The sequence below is a fragment of the Callorhinus ursinus genome, unplaced genomic scaffold, assembly GCF_003265705.2.
Source record: "Callorhinus ursinus isolate GAN/ISIS: 27379988/994484 unplaced genomic scaffold, GSC_fseal_2.0 scaffold9, whole genome shotgun sequence".
Lineage (NCBI taxonomy): Eukaryota > Metazoa > Chordata > Mammalia > Carnivora > Otariidae > Callorhinus > Callorhinus ursinus.
In genome coordinates this window covers 11,519,394-11,538,812 of record NW_027397071.1, presented here as the reverse complement: position 1 = coordinate 11,538,812, position 19,419 = coordinate 11,519,394, and the positions used below count along the sequence as shown (strand labels likewise).

Genomic DNA, 19,419 nt, shown 5'->3' with positions numbered 1-19,419 from the left:
ATTTTCTTCCAAAGTTTCACTTTCATAACTAGAATCTCAGTTTTTCTGATTCACAAAAAAGAGTTTGAAATGCCACAACCAAACTGTCACATAACAGTGTTCTGAATTCTCTCCCTAATGAAAAACAAAATTCAGGTAAGATATATATTTGATTCATAGTTGAAACTGATGTGCTTCTAAACTGAAAGAAACTTGGAAATTAATATTTTATCTTTAAATATTAAAAATCAAATCTTTCTCACAGCATCCCCAAAATCATTTCTATTGTTTTCTGAACAAGAGTATTAATCAATAGAGACCCTAAAACTGGATTATTCCCTAAAGTAAACTATATCCTAAGTGAGCTTTTTTTCACATACCAGAATTATTCACTTTGGGAATAATTAAGATTGCAAAACATAAGGGGAGCACATTATTTTCTCTACTTCAATTCAGCAAGAACTGTTAATACTACAGTAATCTGATTTTTATTACAACAGCAACCACAAATGGGATAATAAGAGCTAACATTTATTGACTGCTCACTACAATGTCAAGCAAATATTAACTCACTGAGTCTTGAGAGCAACCAGCAGATAATGGCATCATCCCCATCTTACCGAAGAGAAAGACAAAAAGAAGTTAAGGAGTTTGTCCAAGTAGTAAAACTGGGATTCTAATCCAGCCCGAGCTCTACTTACACGCACCAGATCTTTAAAAAAATCTCCCCTAAATAGATATTTTCTAAGCCTCCCATAGATGTGCTTTGAAAATTCAACAGTGACAATAAAGTAATAGCATCTGATGGACATTCCAGATATTTCGTTTCTTTTTTTAGGGGGACAGTTTTGGAGTATGTGGTTATGGTCTCCATACTCCTAGAGCCAGTCTTTGGAGTCCAGTCAAGGAGATCATCCAGATGAGTCCAGTCCATTTTCCCAGATGTATTGTGCCAGCTTCCTTAAGAAATAGGATTTCCATAAAAGGCTATTCTTGAATGACTGGCCATCTACAACCCCATTGGACCCATGTGGGGATCCCTCCCCTTGCCCCAATAATTTCTCAACTCCTGTTTGGGTTAAACTATGACAGTCAAAATATCCACTCTCAAAACATGGAGCAGTAATTTTCCCTTCCCACTTAGTCCCCTAGATTCTCCAAAAAGCAATAGGCTTCATCCTTCCATGAACTTGAGTGGGACCCTGCTAGACCATGAGAGAACCACTGGAGTGATGGAACTTAACAGCTGAGGGAAACTGTGGAGATTTTTTAGTCTACCACCTTTATTTACAGATAAGAAACTGAAATCTAGAAAAATTAACAGCCAGACAGTTCCTCAGTAGTAGAACTGGGACCAAACCCTATTTTTCTGACTCACAGTACCCTTTGCCCTGCAACAAACTACCACTCCAAGACCTTAGAATTGACCCATAGATATACCCTAGTTAATTCATGAAAAAACGAAATTAATAAATTCTGCCACAGTTCTCCCAAAGAGGCAATACAGTACTTTTAATGCAGTATAATTTTTGTTTTCTATTTGTAATTTCCAACTACTCAAAACAAGTGGCCCACTGGCTAAAATTCTCAGAAGCTACATGCTATACAAAGATTTTCATTAGAACCAGATATAATAACACAGAATTTGTCTCAATTGTACTATTAATATCACCTCCAATGTGCCTAATTTACTCCTGGGAATTAAACATTTGTTAGTAATATTGATTAAATATTTATTTGAGCCAGGATCTTAGAGTAACAAGAGCAAAAGGAGAGTAACTGCCTAATTTTAAGTTGTTTTCTTACTTGGCCTTGCAATTATAAGAAAAATAAATTTTTAAAAAAATAAGATGGCTTAGTCGGTTAAGTGTCCGACTTTTGATCTCAGATCAGGTCTTGATCTCAGGGTCATGAGTTCGAGCCCTGCATTGGGCTCCACACTGGGTGTGAAGCCTACTTAAAAAATAAATAAATAAATAAATAAATAAATAAATAAATAAATAAATGAGATACTAAGTTAAAAATCCCATGATGGCCAAATACTGCAACATGTATGCAAAGACAGTAACATACTGTAAGAATTTAAGAAGAGACCACAAATTTCAGTATCTTTCTTCAGGACATTTTTCCTCCCAAGGAAAAATCAGCACATAAAATTTTATCCCACCAGAGTTATGCATAGATTAGATTAGGATTTCCACAAGGTATGACTGCTGGTGGTTCTAAATTTTGATTGTTCAGAAAGTTAGGCATCCACATAATGGAAATTATTTGGGGAAAAAAATGTTTAATTCTATTCCCAGACAAATACAAGGACTACCTTCCTCCCCTCCCACAAGAAACCATCTTAAGTACACAATACAGAGGAAAGCTATATTCTAGGTAGGGATCAGATTGTAACCAAGGTATCTATCTTGATAATTCCATGCAGTCAGGTAGTTAACAATTCAAAAGCAGAATGACCAATGTTGCGGTGCCTGGGTGGCTCAGTTGTTAAGCGTCTGCCTTTAGCTCAGGTCATGATCCCAGCGTCCTGGGATTGAGCCCCGCATCGGGCTCCCTGCTCAGCAGGAGGCCTGCTTCTCCCTCTCCCACTCCCCCTGCTTGTGTTCCCTCTCTCGCTGTCAATCTCTCTGTCAAATAAATAAATAAAATCTTAAAAAAAAATTTTTAATTAAAGAAAAGAATGACCTATGTCAACTTTTTAAACATACAGGAAGATCCTTAAAGTGAAACCTTAGCATCCTAGGGGAAAATTATAAAATACTAGGAAAAGAATACACTAAAAATAGGCATAAGCAAATATTTGATATATTGGAATATGGAATACAGTTTAATTTATGAAGCTAATTTTCAAAACTCACTTTTAAATTGATTTGGTATAAATTTCTGTCTTAAATTTCTTGGCAAAGCTTATTAACAAAATAATCATATTACTTAATTTCACCAAGACAAACATGTTAAGTCACTGAATGCTTAACATTAAATTTACAAACACCACCCCCCCCACTTATGACCTGTATTTGTCTCTCCTACAAGAAAGAAATGGAGAGAACCATTTCAACAACTGAAATATTCTTACTTTGAAGCTAATAATGTAAATAAATATATTTTCTATATATAACCACAATTTTTTAAAATAATTTCTAGAAATCACATTAGTTCCCTCAAAATGCAAAAGTATAGTTTTTCAAAAGTGATCCTCACAGCTCAGGTAGGCTTGTTTTGTTAATTCAGTATCTACCCAGCACCAAGATGCTCAAGTGAAAAGCAGCATTCAGCCAATAGCTTGAATATTCTGCCTATGTGCTACTGAGTATCTAGGTGTTTAGTAACACTTGGATACAAATGTAGAAAATACTATTACATTCTTTTTTCATTCGTCATTTTGACAGATACAGTAATATGAATATTAAGATTTCGTCTGCCTTTGTGTACACACACACACACACACACACACACACACAACAGTAAATCAGCTTTTTTAACGAATACTTAAAAACCAAAGTTAGAGTGAAAGTACCATGTCTTGCAAGAATGTTATTTGTTATAATCTAATTATGGAGGAAACAATCTGATAATACCTGTTTACAGTAGCCTAGCCACTTGATATCAATTATTCAATTATTAGATATTTACTGAGGCCTCTTGCCAGGCTTTGCCCTTCCTCAAAGAGATCCAATCTAATTACAGAGACGAGAAATAGACCTATGAAATTTAAACTAATAATATTAAAACTCATGCTTTATCCACATATCAATGAGAAATCAGGGGCACAGATAATAACATGCTATAGGAGTTTAGAGGTGAGGGCTCTTTTTGTGGACTTGGGTGGTCCCAAAGTACCACACAAAAGATGTAGTTTTGAGCTGATCTGAATGGGTGGTAGATTGCAGTCATGAAATGACTGCTTTAATAGTTATGCACCTTCACAAAAGTAATTTTAAAGCACCCAGGCCTAAACCTGGCTATTCTGGTTTTCCACAGTCCTTTTATATATATATATATATATATATGGTGAATATATATATGATGAGTCTAAGAAAGAAAGAACATCAATTCTCAAATTAACAATGCTTATAATTACTTCTGGATTGGAACCAAAAACTCTAGAAACATAGGTTGGGTTTAAAAAAAAATCATGAAGACATATACACATCCATATATACAAACCTTAGCTGTGATCAAAAGCATCTTGCACTAGTCTCCTTAAGCCAGAATCACCAGTATTCCCTTTCTTTCTCTGAGTAATTGCATAAATAAAAATAGGAAATAAATCCACTTCTTTGCAGAGATAATGGCTCACACTTAAAACACACCCTGAAGAATCTCTCATGAAAGACTAATGTAACCAGTTCATATCTGTAAATATAAATTGCAGAGAATGGACTCCTCAAGTGAGAAATTATTTCTTTCACCTTATCTTCTAGTTTCAGGCACCAGCTTTATATAACGATTTGAAATGCTGAAGTCCCTATTTGGTTATTTGTAAGAACACTCTAGTTTATTGCAAAAGTAAATGTATAGAGCTTTGTTAGCGAAGGGGCTATATATTTAATGTCCATTCAATGTTTTGGGAATCATCAATTGCTTGCTCTTGTTTGGTGCGGGAGTCATGTTTTGTTAAGTGCATCCACAACCAAGTTAAAGAGCAGATGTGTGGTTTGTGTCTTTGTCCATATAATTTTCTGTTTAGACCAAATGACATTATAGCTGAAAATAACATACCCTGATTTTTCCTGATGCATGCAGATCCTCCAAAGTTTAATAGGATATGGCCGAATATTTCTTCCCTTGAGGTTTCTAACCCAAAACAAGGTAGGAGCATGTAAAATTCCTACTGATATAAAATCCCACATGTTTAGGGGAAAAATCCCATATACTATTTTTTAGCACTAAATAAGAGCATTATCATGAATGCCATGTCTTTGAAAGAATCATGATTCAAATATTATTTCTAATATGAAGAGCATCCTGAAAATATTATAGTGAAAGACATAGGAAAAAATTAGATGTCATAGAAGTTTTAAGCACTTTATCAAATTTAGGTTGAATGTCAGTCAGTCCCTAGAGAAGCCTGGAGTTTTGTTGCCATCACAGTATGGAATATAAATAATGTCTTAAAAACTTGTGAGTTGGTACAGGCATCCTTCTGCTGTCTCCCTTTTGCTCTTCTTAACTAAACTGGTACACCAGTTGTATTGAAGGTCAGGGGGAAAAATACATAAAGGCAGTATTGTAACCCCTAAGAGACCTGTTTTCTTTTACGGTCACTCCATATTGACTGGAGGAAATCTGGATCTCTCTCTCTCTCTCTGTCTGTCTCTGTCTCTCTCTCTTTCTCTCTCTTCCACATCACAATATATTTTTCTCTGTTGGGGCTTCCACTTTTAATCCTCTGTGAATTAACAATTATTTCTAGCTGCATTAAGGGCAGCCTGCTTTCTGTCTGTCCTTATTTCTGACTTCTAACACCAAAAACAAGTAAATAAATAAAAGAGGAAAACTGACAGCAGTGTGATTACTCAGGCAGAAATAGAACTTCTAAAAACTGGGCAATGGAATTCATAAGATGCAGTGCAATGTTAAATTCCCATTAATGTCTAGCCTATAGATATACACAGACATGTATAAATAGTTTATTTTAATGGAAAATTGTATTCTTTTGCCTTCTTTCTTCTCAAAAAAAAAAGGCACATTTTTGGCTTCCACCTTCCTTCCTTGCATACAGGATGTTCCTTTTAAACTCTAATGAATACAGATGGAGGAGGAAATGAGCAAAAGGAGGAACCAGGAAATAGCTGCTAAGCAAAACAAAATATATTAGCAATTTGTTGGGGAGTCAAATTGGAAGGGCTGCGTTTTCAGTCCTTGATCAGAGTGATGAAATCGAGACTGTCCTAGATACATATATTAGTAGCAAATAGAATTATCTTAATCATCTGCTCCAAATAAATTTTTTCAAGTTTCTGCATACATATGTGGAAGAAGAAATACAGATCAAGCTTACCCCTATTAGTATAATTCTATGAGGATTCAGGGGAGGTTTAGTGGCTTTGTTCCTTGGCAAGTTCAATGAGAGCATCTTCAGTAAAATGTCACTCAGTATTTCCCATTGAATTTCATAGCTCAACAAATTATACAAGACAAGATCTAAGACTTAACACTTCTCCACAGTGAGTTTTGAGATGAACAAGATTATGCGTTGTTCAAAACCTGAAACAGACCTACTTAATTATTTTGCTATGTTTTCTGTCAGTGTCACAGCACTGAAAACTTTCAGAAATCTTCAGCTAACACCAGGTGCAGTTTTTTCGAATGTGGATAATGAGTTCAAATGAATTTATTTGAGAAGCAGCGCAGTTGAATAAAGTGCTTAAACTTGAAATTTTAGCTAAAGGTGCACTTTCTAGCAGAGGCCAGTTCGGTGCAGCTGTAATTTATCTTGTCAACATCTGCAAAGAACATCAGGCTCTGTCCGGCTCTTGCTATCTTCACAAACAACTCATCATGAATAATTGGAAAAGAAATGGCAGGCAACTTAGAGAGAAATCTCTGCCATTAGCGAACTGATATCATCACAAAGGTAACAAATGTTGAGAAGACTACATTCTTTTAAAGGGAGACAGATTCAAGGTGACTCTGAGACTGAGGACCAGATGGTTGACATTGTGATTCTGTTCTGTGATGTCTAATCGGTTAAACAAAAAAAAAAAATCAAGCTGGCTTATATGTAGATGAGCTTTGGTTTACACAGAGAGAATGACAGTGATTTGAGGCAATGAGATGGCAAATTACCTCAACATTATTACTGGTTTAAGAGAGGGACAATAGGGCATCCTAATATCCATATTGTTACTGGAATAATCCTTGCATAACTGGATTCTTAACTTAAATGGTAATTCTTTTTGCCTCTGAAAATAAAACCTCTAAACTTTATTACTGACAATGTTAAACCATTTTCAGCCAAATACAAGACTTCCTCTGTGACTGAAACCATCTCCCGGAAACAACATATACAAATAGTCTCTTCCTTTAGGGCTCCTTTTTGAGTGGGTTGATAATAAGTTATTACAGTTTGAACGTTTCACTATTGTTTCTAATGTGCTGTTCATTCTTTTAAACCTATCCAGTTGCTCCCAAATTAGCTTTGTCAACAGTTTCTTCTGTTCAAGTTGCAAACCACAAGAGAGGTAGGAATTCTTGGATTCATACAGTGATTTCATGGTGTTATGTGTTGTGAAACATTGCACTGTATGAATCTGGAATATCTGTGAAGTGTACCCATCAGCTTATTGGTGAGGCATGTTGACTGATTCCAATCAATGCATCAAATAGTACTGAGAATGTCATCTGTAAGAGGGAAAAAAAAAGCTTCACTCAGAAACTTGACTGCTGTAAATTAAAAATGCTGCAACATTTGTTTTCTGAAAGATTAATGTGTGAATAAGCATTAAAACAGTTTAGGATCCTGTTTAGAACATGAATGTTAGAGTATTAACATTGTTGCTCATTTGCATTGAAAATAAAGAAACTCACTGTAAGTGAGTTTCAAGGATGCTTTTCATGAGAACAGAGTGGCAGGTTCCATGTTTTGTGCCCATTTGACTTTGTGACAAATGAAATACCTTGCAATTTCTATTTCCATTGTTTGGAATGAATTCGAACAAACACCAGTGCAGATCTGCACCGGGTGAAGCATTGATTACGACCTGAAAATAATAGTTATATTGCTTTCTTTAAATGAAAGCAAGCAGTATCTCATCTGTGACTCATGAATAGCCCATTCCAGCTAACATCTGTCATTCACAGAATGAAGATTTTTCAGGAAACATTTAAAGACTCCTGTTTTTATTTTACCATTTTACTTTAAATGTCCTATGTGACAGGTGTGTCTTGTTTTCCACCCTTGACTGTTGGGCTTATGTCATGTTTTTTATTTTTATTTTTTCACGAAACACCTCTTACAAAGAAATATATTTATTAGCAAAATTGAATTTAGTTTGACCCACTTGGTGAAAATGACCATAATAGCTTCTTTATTCCTTACTGAATAGAGTCAAATCATTTTCCAGATTTTAATTAATGTTGAGTCGGTCCTTCTGTGGTGTATAAAGAAAAAGATGAAACTGGTCTGAAAATGGGAAAGGGGAAACCGACAGTATTTAAACCATGTCTTTAAACTTTCCTCACAATGTACTTTTACATATCAAACATGGACAATGCCCTTTTGAGGGGAATGCAGATGGATTTGAAATTGGGGGGACGAAGTTCTTTAGGAACAGAACAGCCACAGGTTCCCAGGATATCAAGCCTGTTTGGGTTTGAGTGCACATCAGAAAGCAGTCACTGAGGCCACAGAAGGGAGATCTTTCTTTATCTCCAAAATGCAAATCTACACAAAGAAACCATGGAGGTGGAGGAGAAAGGGAAGCAATAGGGACTCTCACAGATTCCATCTCTTTTATGTCATGTCAAGCACACTGGAAATACAAGAGACCTCTTGACCTGGAATTTGACCCTGCATCGTTGAATCTTGAGTTTCTTGGGGTCACAGCACTAATGAGGTTCACTCACATCTCCAGAGGCAGGAAGAAGTCACCTAAGGACTTATAAAAAAAAAATCCATATTGTCATCAAATGATGTATGTGGAAGAGCTTCAAAAGCTACATCAGGTTGCAAGAGAGGGCCTGGGGTGGGGGTGGTAAGGACCAGCGACGTGCTACAGCCACTTCACTGCCACCCCTGGACGAGGCCCCTCCGAGGCATGGTGACTGTGAAGGCAGTGAGCGGAAAATACTTTTTAAGGGTCCTCATTCCTTCACTTTCTATCTAAACTCTTTTTCCCAAATCCTTTTTTTTTTTTTTTTTTTTGAGGGACTAAAATGAATTTTCATCAGCTTGCCTCATTTGGCCAAAACAGAAAAAAACTACCCGTGCCATTCTGAGTACTTGATCTCCTACTTGCGTAGGCAATGTAACCTATGATTAGAGGCGACATGGAGAACAGTAAGAAAGAAGACACCAAGGGGAAATTTAACCCCTCCTCTTCTGCCATTCTTCGTCTTCCACTCTCTATCCCTCCAACCTCTTGTTTCTGGGAACACTTCCTTGCCCAGCCCTCCTCCCAGCCAGTGGCAATCGGAAAGAACCTTTACCTAAAAGGGTTGGGTCTTTCTTGATCAAGAAAACCAACTCTGAACTCTTCTTCTAAAACATCCCTAGCTTTTATTGGTCCCTAGCTTTTTATTGCTCTTTTTTTTCCCAAGATTTATTTATTTATTTGAGAGAGCGAGAATGAAAGAGAGAGAGTACATGGCGGGGGAGAGGGCCAGAGGGAGAAGCAGGCTCCTCGCTGAGCAGGGAGCCCGATGCGGGACTTGATCCCGGGACTCCGGGATCATGACCTGAGCCGAAGGCAGTCGCCCAACCAACTGAGCCACGCAGGCGCCCTATTGTTCTTAACTAAGCTACTAAGTACCATATTATCATAACTGCTTTATATGATGTCATACACGTCCAATGGGGGATTTTGCCCTTCCCCCCCAGGGGACTTCTGGTTGTCACAGCTTGGGGGTTGCCCTGCATCTAGTAGGCAGAGGCCAAGGATGCTTCTAAATATCCTCCAGTATATAGAAAAACAAAGAATTATTTGGCCCAAAATGTAAAGAGTGCCGAGGTTGAGAAACTGCAGTAGACTCTGTAGGACTAGTTCATGTTGTTTCCCGGCACAGGTCGTTCTCAGGAAATAGGTGTTGCCAATGCTTGCATGCCACGCCTTGGAAATGTGTTCTAGAGGACCCCACAAGCTTGTCTACACAACAGCAATTAAAACTTGTCTCCAATGTAATTTGAGATTGAAAAATTATAAAAAACCATAGCAATTTTTACAAATCTCCTTTTTTCTGCCTAAGCTGGTCTTCACTGACATAGAGACAACCCTCAGCTAAAATAATCACTAACTCAGTTATATCTTGCTGTGTGGCTGTTGTTTTTCTAGGCTCTTTAATATCCGGGATCTAGCCAGACTCTTACAGAATTCATATGGGGAGGGATGAATTTAAACATAACTGCCCTCTTGTGTCTTCCCCTGTTTCGCAAAGGAAGGCACCTCAGGAGCATCCCGGATTTGTTGATATGTTCATTTGGCAGCATTTTTTGAGTGCTCAGTATGTGCGGAAGATGTTTTGAGTTTCATGGTTACATCTGTGAACAAAACAGACACAGTCTACACTCATGTATTTATACTTAGAGGATGGGGGAGAAAATTTTTTTAAATATACTTTTCAGATACTACAAATTCTACAAAAAAATTAAATAGTGTTAGGAAATTGAGGATTACTATGTTTAGGCTGGGGGCTATTATTTCCGATAGAGTGGTCATAGAATTTTCTTTGAGCAGAAACCTCAAAACAAAGTGAGGAAGCAAGTCATAGGGATGTCCAGGGGAAAAGTATTCCACACAGAGGCAAAGGCCCCGGGGAAGTCCCATGGGGAAGACCCTGGCATGTTTGCAGAGCAACATGGAGCTCTGTACAGCCGGTGAGGAGGAGCGTGAGAGCAATGAGCCACCAGGGAGGCCAGGGGCCAGATCAGTTGGGAATGAATGAATTTAAACTCTGTCTTTTATTCTGAATGACATGAGAAGCCATTAGGATTATGAGCAAAGGGATGTCATGACCCAATTAAAGTTTTGAAAGAGTCACTCTGACTGACGTGTGGAGAGGAGACTATCACTAGGATGGAAGCCAGGAGAGCAGTTTGGGGACCAAAGCAATAATCCATGTGCCTTTAACTAAGGATAAGTAAGAGGTGGTGAGATTTAGAATGTATTTTAAAAGCATAGCCAAGATCTGCTGGTTGATTGTTTGTCGGGGATGAGGAAAAAAAGAGATATCAAGAACAACTCCAGGAATTTTAAGCTAAACAATTGGAAGAATGAAGTTGCCATTTACTGAGATAGGGTGGGCTGCCTGGGTGAGTAGCAGGTTTGGAAAGGTAACCTAAGAGCTCAGTTATGGACGTCTTGAAGTTGAGATATCCATTAAATGTCCAAGTGTAGAATAAAAATGCAATTGAGTAGGTCAGTTTGGAGGAAGTCTCACTAACTGGTGAGTTGATCTAGGCTGAAATAACTATTTTGGAAAGGTTAGCATATAGATGGTATATAAAGTCATGAAGCTAGGTAAAGAACCCTGGCTCTAGGGTGAGCCTAAAGAGCAAAGAGTTCCAAGAACGAAGCCTTGAGACATTTGAGGAGAAAGGACAAAAAAAAAGAAAAGAGAGGGAAAAACAATGGTGAGTGATGTGGAAAACAAAGGAAGAAGAAAAGTTATTAAATTTCCTTACTATCTACAGCCCACTGACAAGTCTTTGAAACAGGCAGAGTGACATTCCTCTAGGGACTCAGCTGCCTCGATGTTGACACTTTGCTAAGGGCTAAAGGCAATCCTAACCTGACCCTCAGGACTCTGAAAGTCTACTTTAACATATAAAAATTCCTTTATCTTTAAACCCCCAAGATACATGTTGGCAATCATCCGCCAAGCATATGGCCCACCGATATACATCTGAAGGGTCTCATGACTAAGGTTTTATTAGACGGTAATAAATGACCTTTCCCCAACAATAGCTAGCCCCCCAAGGTCCTGGAAACCTTGCTTCCAAAATTCCTTAGAGACTTATGCTATCCCTAACCCCCTCCCAACTTGAAAGTATATAATGGGCAACTCCTCATGACCCCGGTGCAGCTCCTTCTGCCCACGGGTCCTGTCCCCGAGCTTTAATAAAGCCACATTTTTGCACCAAAGACGTCTAAAGAATTCTCTCTTGGCTGTCGGCTTCGGACCCTAATGTCTTTCCTACATCCGTGAGTAGGGAAGAAGGAGAAGCAAAAGAGAGTGGTGGCCCAGAAGCCCCCTATTTCAGGAAGGGTTGCCTGGCAGTCCTAAAGGTCCCTTTGAGGTTTATGGTCGTGAACTTAGAATGAGACTTGTTTCAAAATAGTTGGAGAAAAACTCCAGCCACATTTAGCTGCTGGGGTACAGGCATGGAGAGGGGGAGAGCTGTATTTAAGCAGGATCAGGTTTTCCCAGGAGACCATGATTGGGGTGGGCACGGGACACCATGGGGGACAAGGGAGATGAGAGTGTACGAAAGGAAGTCACTGTAAGGATGGACCATGGACTCTATACTTTGTAAGAAGGGAAGGGAGGACATGGTAAGTCAATGAACTGGAAGATCAAAGAATTATTGAACTATTAATATCATCCCTGCAGGGTCCTAATATGATAATGTAGCTCAGACAGCATCATTAATGATCATTCAAGGATTCTGTGCCTACATGGAGAGACTAGTTCCTGAAGAGTGGTAGATTAACAGGATACTGAAAAATAATACAGCAGCCTAATAATTACATTTGAGATGCCTTACATTTATACAGTGCTCTCATGTTTTCCAAAGATCTTTTTCTCATTTTACATTCTCAAATATATCATGGCCAGAGAAGACAGCTTTACTGAAGTGTCAGAAGAGTCTTAGAAGTCCTAAAAGAATCAAACTGCTACCCTATTTCCTAGATTAAAAGACATTTGGATATCCACTTATCTTCTAAAATAAATGTATTAATATTGGGTGTTCTGCTGATATGGTTCTATATATAATTATTTATACAACTTATATTATTTATCTTTTTCTACTGAAAATAATAAATCGGTTCTCAAACAAGACCCAGAAACAAATACTGTTATCACGAAAATGTATACTATCTATTGAATTCAAAGAATAGTAGACAGTAGTGTGACATTTGACGTGTCCGTGGAGATTCATGGGCTGGGTCTTGAAAGTGTTGAACTTGGATATCTATGGATATGTTTTCTTTCTTGGATAAAACTGTCAGATGGAGCTCAGCATATGGCTCTGGCCATTGGACAGATCTTACAGAACCCTTCAAATACCCACAAAGGAACTACATTATGAAACTTCTCCAGCCTTATTCTCTACACTTACCCCAACTTCATACCTTTGCACGCTCTATTCCCCTTTCACCTGAAATACTCATCCCCCACACCTCACCTTTTTTTCCCCATAATAAACCCTATGTACCCTCACAGAAGACTCGGTGTTAAGCCCAGTGTTAAGTTAGTTTTTCCTAATTCCCCTCAAGTTAAATGAATTTCTCCTTAGATCGCTCTGTGTCTCTGTCTGGTTTTCTTAGCACATGCTCCTCTGTTTTCTAGTTATTCTAAGCATGTGTTTGTCTTGCCCACAAAACAAGCTTTTTGACAACAAGGACTTCTGTGTAGTTCCAAAAAGTTCCTGGGATCAATTTGTGCACATAAATGATGCGTTTGAAAAAAGCTGGATAAATTATAGTAGGTGCACTAAGGGCCAACCTGAGCTGGCAAATGTGAAGAACAACCAGCACCAAGGAACCTCTTCTGGAGAGGGAGAGCCAGAGGACGGGGCTGTTGGTGCCCAGTCCTCAGCAATTCCAGGCAGCTCTGGAGAAGTCCCGAGAAGCAATTAGATTTGAGAATTGTGTCTCCTTCCTGCAACCTCTATTCTTGGATGGCTCTAGACCAGAAAGTTTCTCCCCGTTTCAAATCCTCAACCAAGGAAGGTTCTAGAGGCCTTTTAGGTTTCCTAGCAAGTCAGAAATGCCAGCATAAACAAGGTGTAACTTGGGGAGATATAGCGTATTGGAGTGAAATGTTTGTTTTCCAAGAATATTTAATTTGGTGATCTGTAATTGTGTTATTTCTGTTGTTACTATTTTATTATTAATAATATGGCATGCCTTAACTACTGCATTCATGCAGGTGTGTTCTTACCCCATCTCCCACATCCAAGTCCCAAAGGCCCCCTTCCCACTCTGTTCTTCGCTCTCTCCGCTTCCTCCCAATCCCAGCCCCCAGCACACTTAGACACATGACAAAGCTAGCCTCCCCTAAAGGAAGTGGCTTGCCTACAGGAGCCTCCCTCTTCTTGCTTCTTTTTAAGCATCTAAAGTCCCCAAGGTGCTGACCCTATTCCTGGTATCTTCCACTCTACAATTTCCAGTGTCCTCCTCTGCTTCTATCCAAATTTGATTTCATTCTCTCAGGACCTCGACCTCCATTCTCTACTATAGCAACTGGCTCTGCACGAAATGAACCCACACCATTCTGATGAGTAGCAGCATGTTAAAAAAAAAATTCTAGTCACCCTTCCTTATTCCTCCTGATTCATTTTGACAGTGCCCATTCATCTTTACTCTGCTCATCAAATGCACTACTTCCAAAATCTATCTAGGCCAAAAGAGTAACTCAGCCATTTGCATAGTGCCTGGCACATGGTAGATCAACCCCATAAAATATTTACTGAATGAATGAATGAATGAATGAGCTCAAATAGTGGCTGTGTTTGGCTTCATAGTGAGGTAAAATAAAAGCCAGACTTTTCATAAGAGGAGCATTTTTAGACTAGACAAACAAGGTTTACTATCACAGTTGACCTTCCTCATCAATGTCCAGGTAGGCCTACTCCCATATTTTGACAAGACAAATTAGCTTCCCCACACACTTACTCCTCCCACCTTTTTTTTCCCGTCTGATTTGATACTTATTTCCACCCATGAAGGCTTTGTCTTTACCACTTCTTTGAAAAACGCTGAGTTAGATGAACAACTTCTTGCTTCTCTGAGATGCAACAGAGAGAAAATCTAGTCACTCTCCACCCTTCCCCACCTGCTCTCCTCTCCCCATCTCCTTGTCTAGTTCTTCCCACCTTCAAGCCTCAGCCTCAGAGGCATCTCCAACATTCTGGGGAAACAAAGAAAAGGAAATCTGAGGGTACTGCCTAATCATTAGCTGCCTAATCCTTCTTTTGTAGCAGACTTAGCTTGAAACTTGGGTGAAAAGGAAATCTTAAGAGCACTTTTCCCATACAAATCTTCTCCCTGCTTTTTATATTTTCTCTCACAGATAAACATCAGATGTGGCCTGATGAAAGGCTTACAAAAGCTGTCTTCCCTCTTAGCATTTGGAAAAAAACAAAAAGAGAGAACTGTTTAGTTGTCTAGATCCCTGTGAAATTTGCCATAATTTCTGGAAATCCTGACCAAGTTACTGTCTTGACATAAAAGATACTCCAAACAGAGGAGTCATGGGTAATGGTAGGCTCAGGCCCTCGATGCTCACATACTTCCCTCCCTCTTTTTAAGAGTGCAAATATGAAGAAAAAATGGGGGAAGTGGCACCAAGACAGTAAATTTCTCAACGTGCAAAAATTAGACTTTTGCATCAATGGCAACTGAGCCTTCCCAAATTTTAAAAGGTGTACACCTGCAAATGCTTCTGTTCATACTGTATGCCAAGAATTAGCACTCTCCAGTCATGTTCTGAGTGTCCAACCTTTCTATCTTGCTTGAAACAGATGCTACTTCCATGCCAATCACCACCACCTGTGGTTGCCATGTGTCATGTTGCATCACATAGATGTAATGCCATTCCACCATCTCTTCTCCACTCCTCATTTTATCCAAGCATGTAGTGTGCTGTGACTCTGCTGCTGTATACACTCTGTATACATTTCTGTTCTTCCTTGCAAGATTGTGAATGCTTCGGCCACTCCAATCGATGCAGTTATATCGATCTGCTCAATACAGTCATTTGCGTGAGCTGTAAACACAACACTAGAGGGCAGCACTGTGAGTTATGCAGGCTGGGCTACTTCAGAAATGCTTCTGCACAGCTGGACGATGAGAATGTGTGCATAGGTCAGTTCCATTATAATTTCAGCTTTTGTTCTGTGCCTTTCGAGCTATGGGGAGCTATTTAAGGTGAAGAGGCTGTTGAGTTGCACCACGGCTGAGCCAGAATGAACTTTTTCAATGGAGAAAACATCCTTGTGGTAGACTTAAAATTCTCTTGTGCTGGTTGAATTGGGGGATATATATCCTGAATCCTTATGTTATTGTTGCTTTAAAGATGGTGAGCCAAAAATCATGTTTAGAAGATAAAGAATTTTCTATTATTCTTTCTTCCTTTTTTTTTTTTTTGCATGCAATCTTAAAACCTGGTAATATCAAACTGATAAAGTCTTAAGTTGTGCATTCAACTTTTAAGAGGGAAACTCACTATATGGGGTTTAATTATAGCTATGAGAAATTAGGATAAACTCTTGCATATAACTGGTAACCAACAAATATCGATTGATTAAAAATATTGCCATTTGGAATTGAAAGCCATTAGCAATTGGTAATATAGAAGTTTGCCTGACTTTTCCATCCATAGTAACGAAATTCCATTTATTTAATTTTCTTATATCCCCCCAAAGGAGAAGCAATTTCTCAAAGCTATTGTAAGCAGTTAATTCTCTTAGCTAACAAGGTAAATAAGCTCTGGAAAACTGGGTCCACAGGGTTCTCTCGAGCACTCTCCCCCACCCACCATGACTACTGCTCAGGTCAACTGGAGAGAACCTGCCCTTCCCACCCAAAAAAGTTTCTCCTACCTTTTGCGTAGCGGAACCCATCTTTAAGAAAGGGAGCTGATGGAAAAATAAGAAATAATAAATGGAATTTCACTTCACAATTTACTTTGAAGAAACGCATATATTTGAAATGGTCAAGGGTATGTGCATATCTGTTACCTCACCAGCAGGTAACGACTTAGTCAACTAATTTTAAAAATAGAATTTTGCACATAGAGACTAATTTAAATAGAAAACACATGCTGAAAAATGGCAGGCAGTCTTTTTGATCAAAAAAGAAATCTAATTAACCTGCAATTCTGGGGTCACTGTTTTCTGATTGGATTGTCAAGGTCATATAGCCACTTGCCCAGGATCACATAATATAGCTATACAAGTTGTTTTGAATTCAGTTAGGCCAAGTTTACGTAATACTGTTTATATCTACAATATGTTCTATTTTTCAAAGTGCCTCCTTATTTATTATTTGTGAATTAGTGGAGAAATCACTGGACTTAGAGGCCGAAGAGCTGGGTTCATGTCCCAGTTTGCTATTTAATAGCTGTGTGTTTTAGGTAAGTTATTTCAGAACTCCTGGTCACACTGGGATCATATGGGATACACAGGAAACACTTGGTAAACTGTGAACTCACTTGCAGATATGTTTTTTCTACTTAAACCTCATTAACAAAACTGTGGGGTAAGTATTCCACTGATAATTTCCTCTATTTTCTAGTTGAGAAAAGTAAGGCAAATTGACCCAAATCATATAGGTTTCGTGAAGAGTTAGTTTTCTGACTTCAAAGCTTGAACTCCTTCTCCCAAATATCCTGACATAATTAGCAAAACTAAGCTTGTCAGACTTCTACTTATGGTACGCTTTTTTGGATGACAGTAACAATTCCACTATGAGCTTGCGAACAGAAGTTCAGTTGCCTTTACAACTACTGGGGTTACAAAGATTTGAGGTTATTAATAACCCAAAAGACATGTAGCTGTCAGAATTTCGAATGCAGAGTCACATTTCACTGAATGTCATTTGTCAAAGTATATAAATGTCATACTATAAATATGGAAACAAGAGAAAAGGTAAAATAAATAGGAACAGAGGAATAAAAATCATTTATGTAAAATGCCGAAGATTAAAATATTTTACAGTGTTAATTTCATATTATATTAAATGAACAAAGAAAAGGCCCTAAAAGAAAAGATTTTATTCCATATAATATTTAATAGGTAACAACAATATCCCAATGTTTTACTCAGAATATTCTATTCTTATGAACTTTGGCCTTTTTCCAGTCCTAAAATAACCTTATGAACTATAAAATCTGCACTTCCTATTCAATTTTAGGAGGTATAGTTGTGTCGTAAATCTATGTTGGATTATATCCAGACAGGAAGACAGCCTATTTAGCTTTTGTCTTTTAAAAGGCAAGAGCTAGAGATGAAATATGGAAAGCTTAATATCCATTTTTTCCTACATAAAAAAAATCAAAAGCAGTTGTTTTCTCCATTTCTAGAAAGTTCATTGGTTAAAATTACAAATCTTTGGGGAATTTTATTTCGTTGAAACAAACATGTTTCTATTCAGTATTTTATACTCTTCAAACCAAATAAATCGGTAAACCCAAAGATGAGAATTTTTAGGTACCATTAAAATTAGCTATAATATTCCCCACGTGCCAGAATTCCTTAAATTGCTGCCCTTTTCCTAAGGGGTAAAATGGCTTGTAAAGAATAAATTGAAAAATGTGGCTAGCTGGCATATGTCACAGTCTATCTTTTGTCTTGAGTCTATACATGCATACCATGAATCAATAACAATTTCCTACAAGAGCTATGGATTTTGCTTTTCCCACTTGAGGTATCAGGGCTGCCTATCCACCAGGCTAAGGCTGGAGTTTGCTCTCTGAGGGCCATTGGTAGCCTGTGGCTCCCTATTGCCAAGGTTTGCCCTATGGAAAAGCATGAACCCATTCCCTGTTTTCCACAGTTCAGCTCCCCAAGAAGCTTGAGGCAGGACTGAGAATTAAATTTAAGAGCATACACCACAAGTAATTGAGAGTTTAATACCTTTTTGTATAGAAAGCACAAATGAAAATGAATGGATATTGACCTAATTCACTTTCACAGAATTAAGCACCAATCTTGGAAAATTTGAACTTCATCTAAGTCTTCTCTAATTCTGAGGAAAAGAAAGGCACTTTGCCATTTCTTTAACAAATGACAGTGAAATCCACCACCCTGGTTATAAGGGAATAGCCCCTATCTTTGACAAAATGTAGACTGCACTGAAATAGATGTCATAAACTATTTGCATCATTTTATATTATGGCAAATATAAAATGCAGACTATTCCGTGTTTCCACAGTGATTGCTTCTTTGTGACTACCGGTGAACTTACCCATTTTCATACAAATTCCAAGCACAGCCATGTCTCCAAAGATGCATGTAATTACCCTGTATGACGCAGCAATTACATGAAGCTGACACCTTTGCATGCTTCTGTTTCATATAAACTCAAGCATTAAGCAGGAAGCTAGAGGATATGTGGTTCATGACCTTGGGTAATCACTGCGAATAATCTCTGATAACAAGTTTGACATCAGAATGAAACACAGGGCTCAGCAGTTACTATTAAACATATCTCAAATTAGGCTGTATTATTTTTTATACCCCTTGAAACCCAAGATCAGGTAACCAGAGGTACCTTCTATAGATAAAACACTTCTAATACCTATAAATCAATTGTAGTATAACTTTTTAATCAAACCTCCAAAAATATTTCATGTTGTTTTAGCCTAATAGTCCTGCATATTCTTTCTAATTTCATGAATAAAATATAATACTCTAAGGCCACCACCAATATCTACCATTGACTGTGGTCCCACAAATGATATTTTTTAAAAAACTAAGTTATTTGTACATAAAGTGTCGTGTAGACCACACCCCTCCTTGTCACTTATTTTCATTACTGTTTGAAT

The 19,419-nt window shown here is 38.0% G+C and overlaps 1 protein-coding gene across 9 annotated transcripts in view; it reads left to right on the top strand.

The window, feature by feature from the left end:
* NTNG1 (netrin G1) overlaps positions 1-19,419 on the top strand; it is a 320,260-nt gene that overhangs the window by 248,867 nt on the left and 51,974 nt on the right. For 5 of the 9 annotated variants that reach the window (XM_073896222.1, XM_073896220.1, XM_073896228.1 and 2 more), the window contains one exon: positions 15,570-15,737. The exons of 2 other annotated variants lie outside the window; for them this stretch is intronic. In XM_073896222.1, the coding sequence (XP_073752323.1) occupies positions 15,570-15,737 (168 nt within the window). Of the gene's footprint in view, positions 1-4,731; positions 4,798-7,112; positions 7,173-15,569; positions 15,738-19,419 lie in introns of all 9 variants that reach the window. 2 more of the 9 variants (XM_025872076.2, XM_073896225.1) reach the window with 2 other exon arrangements.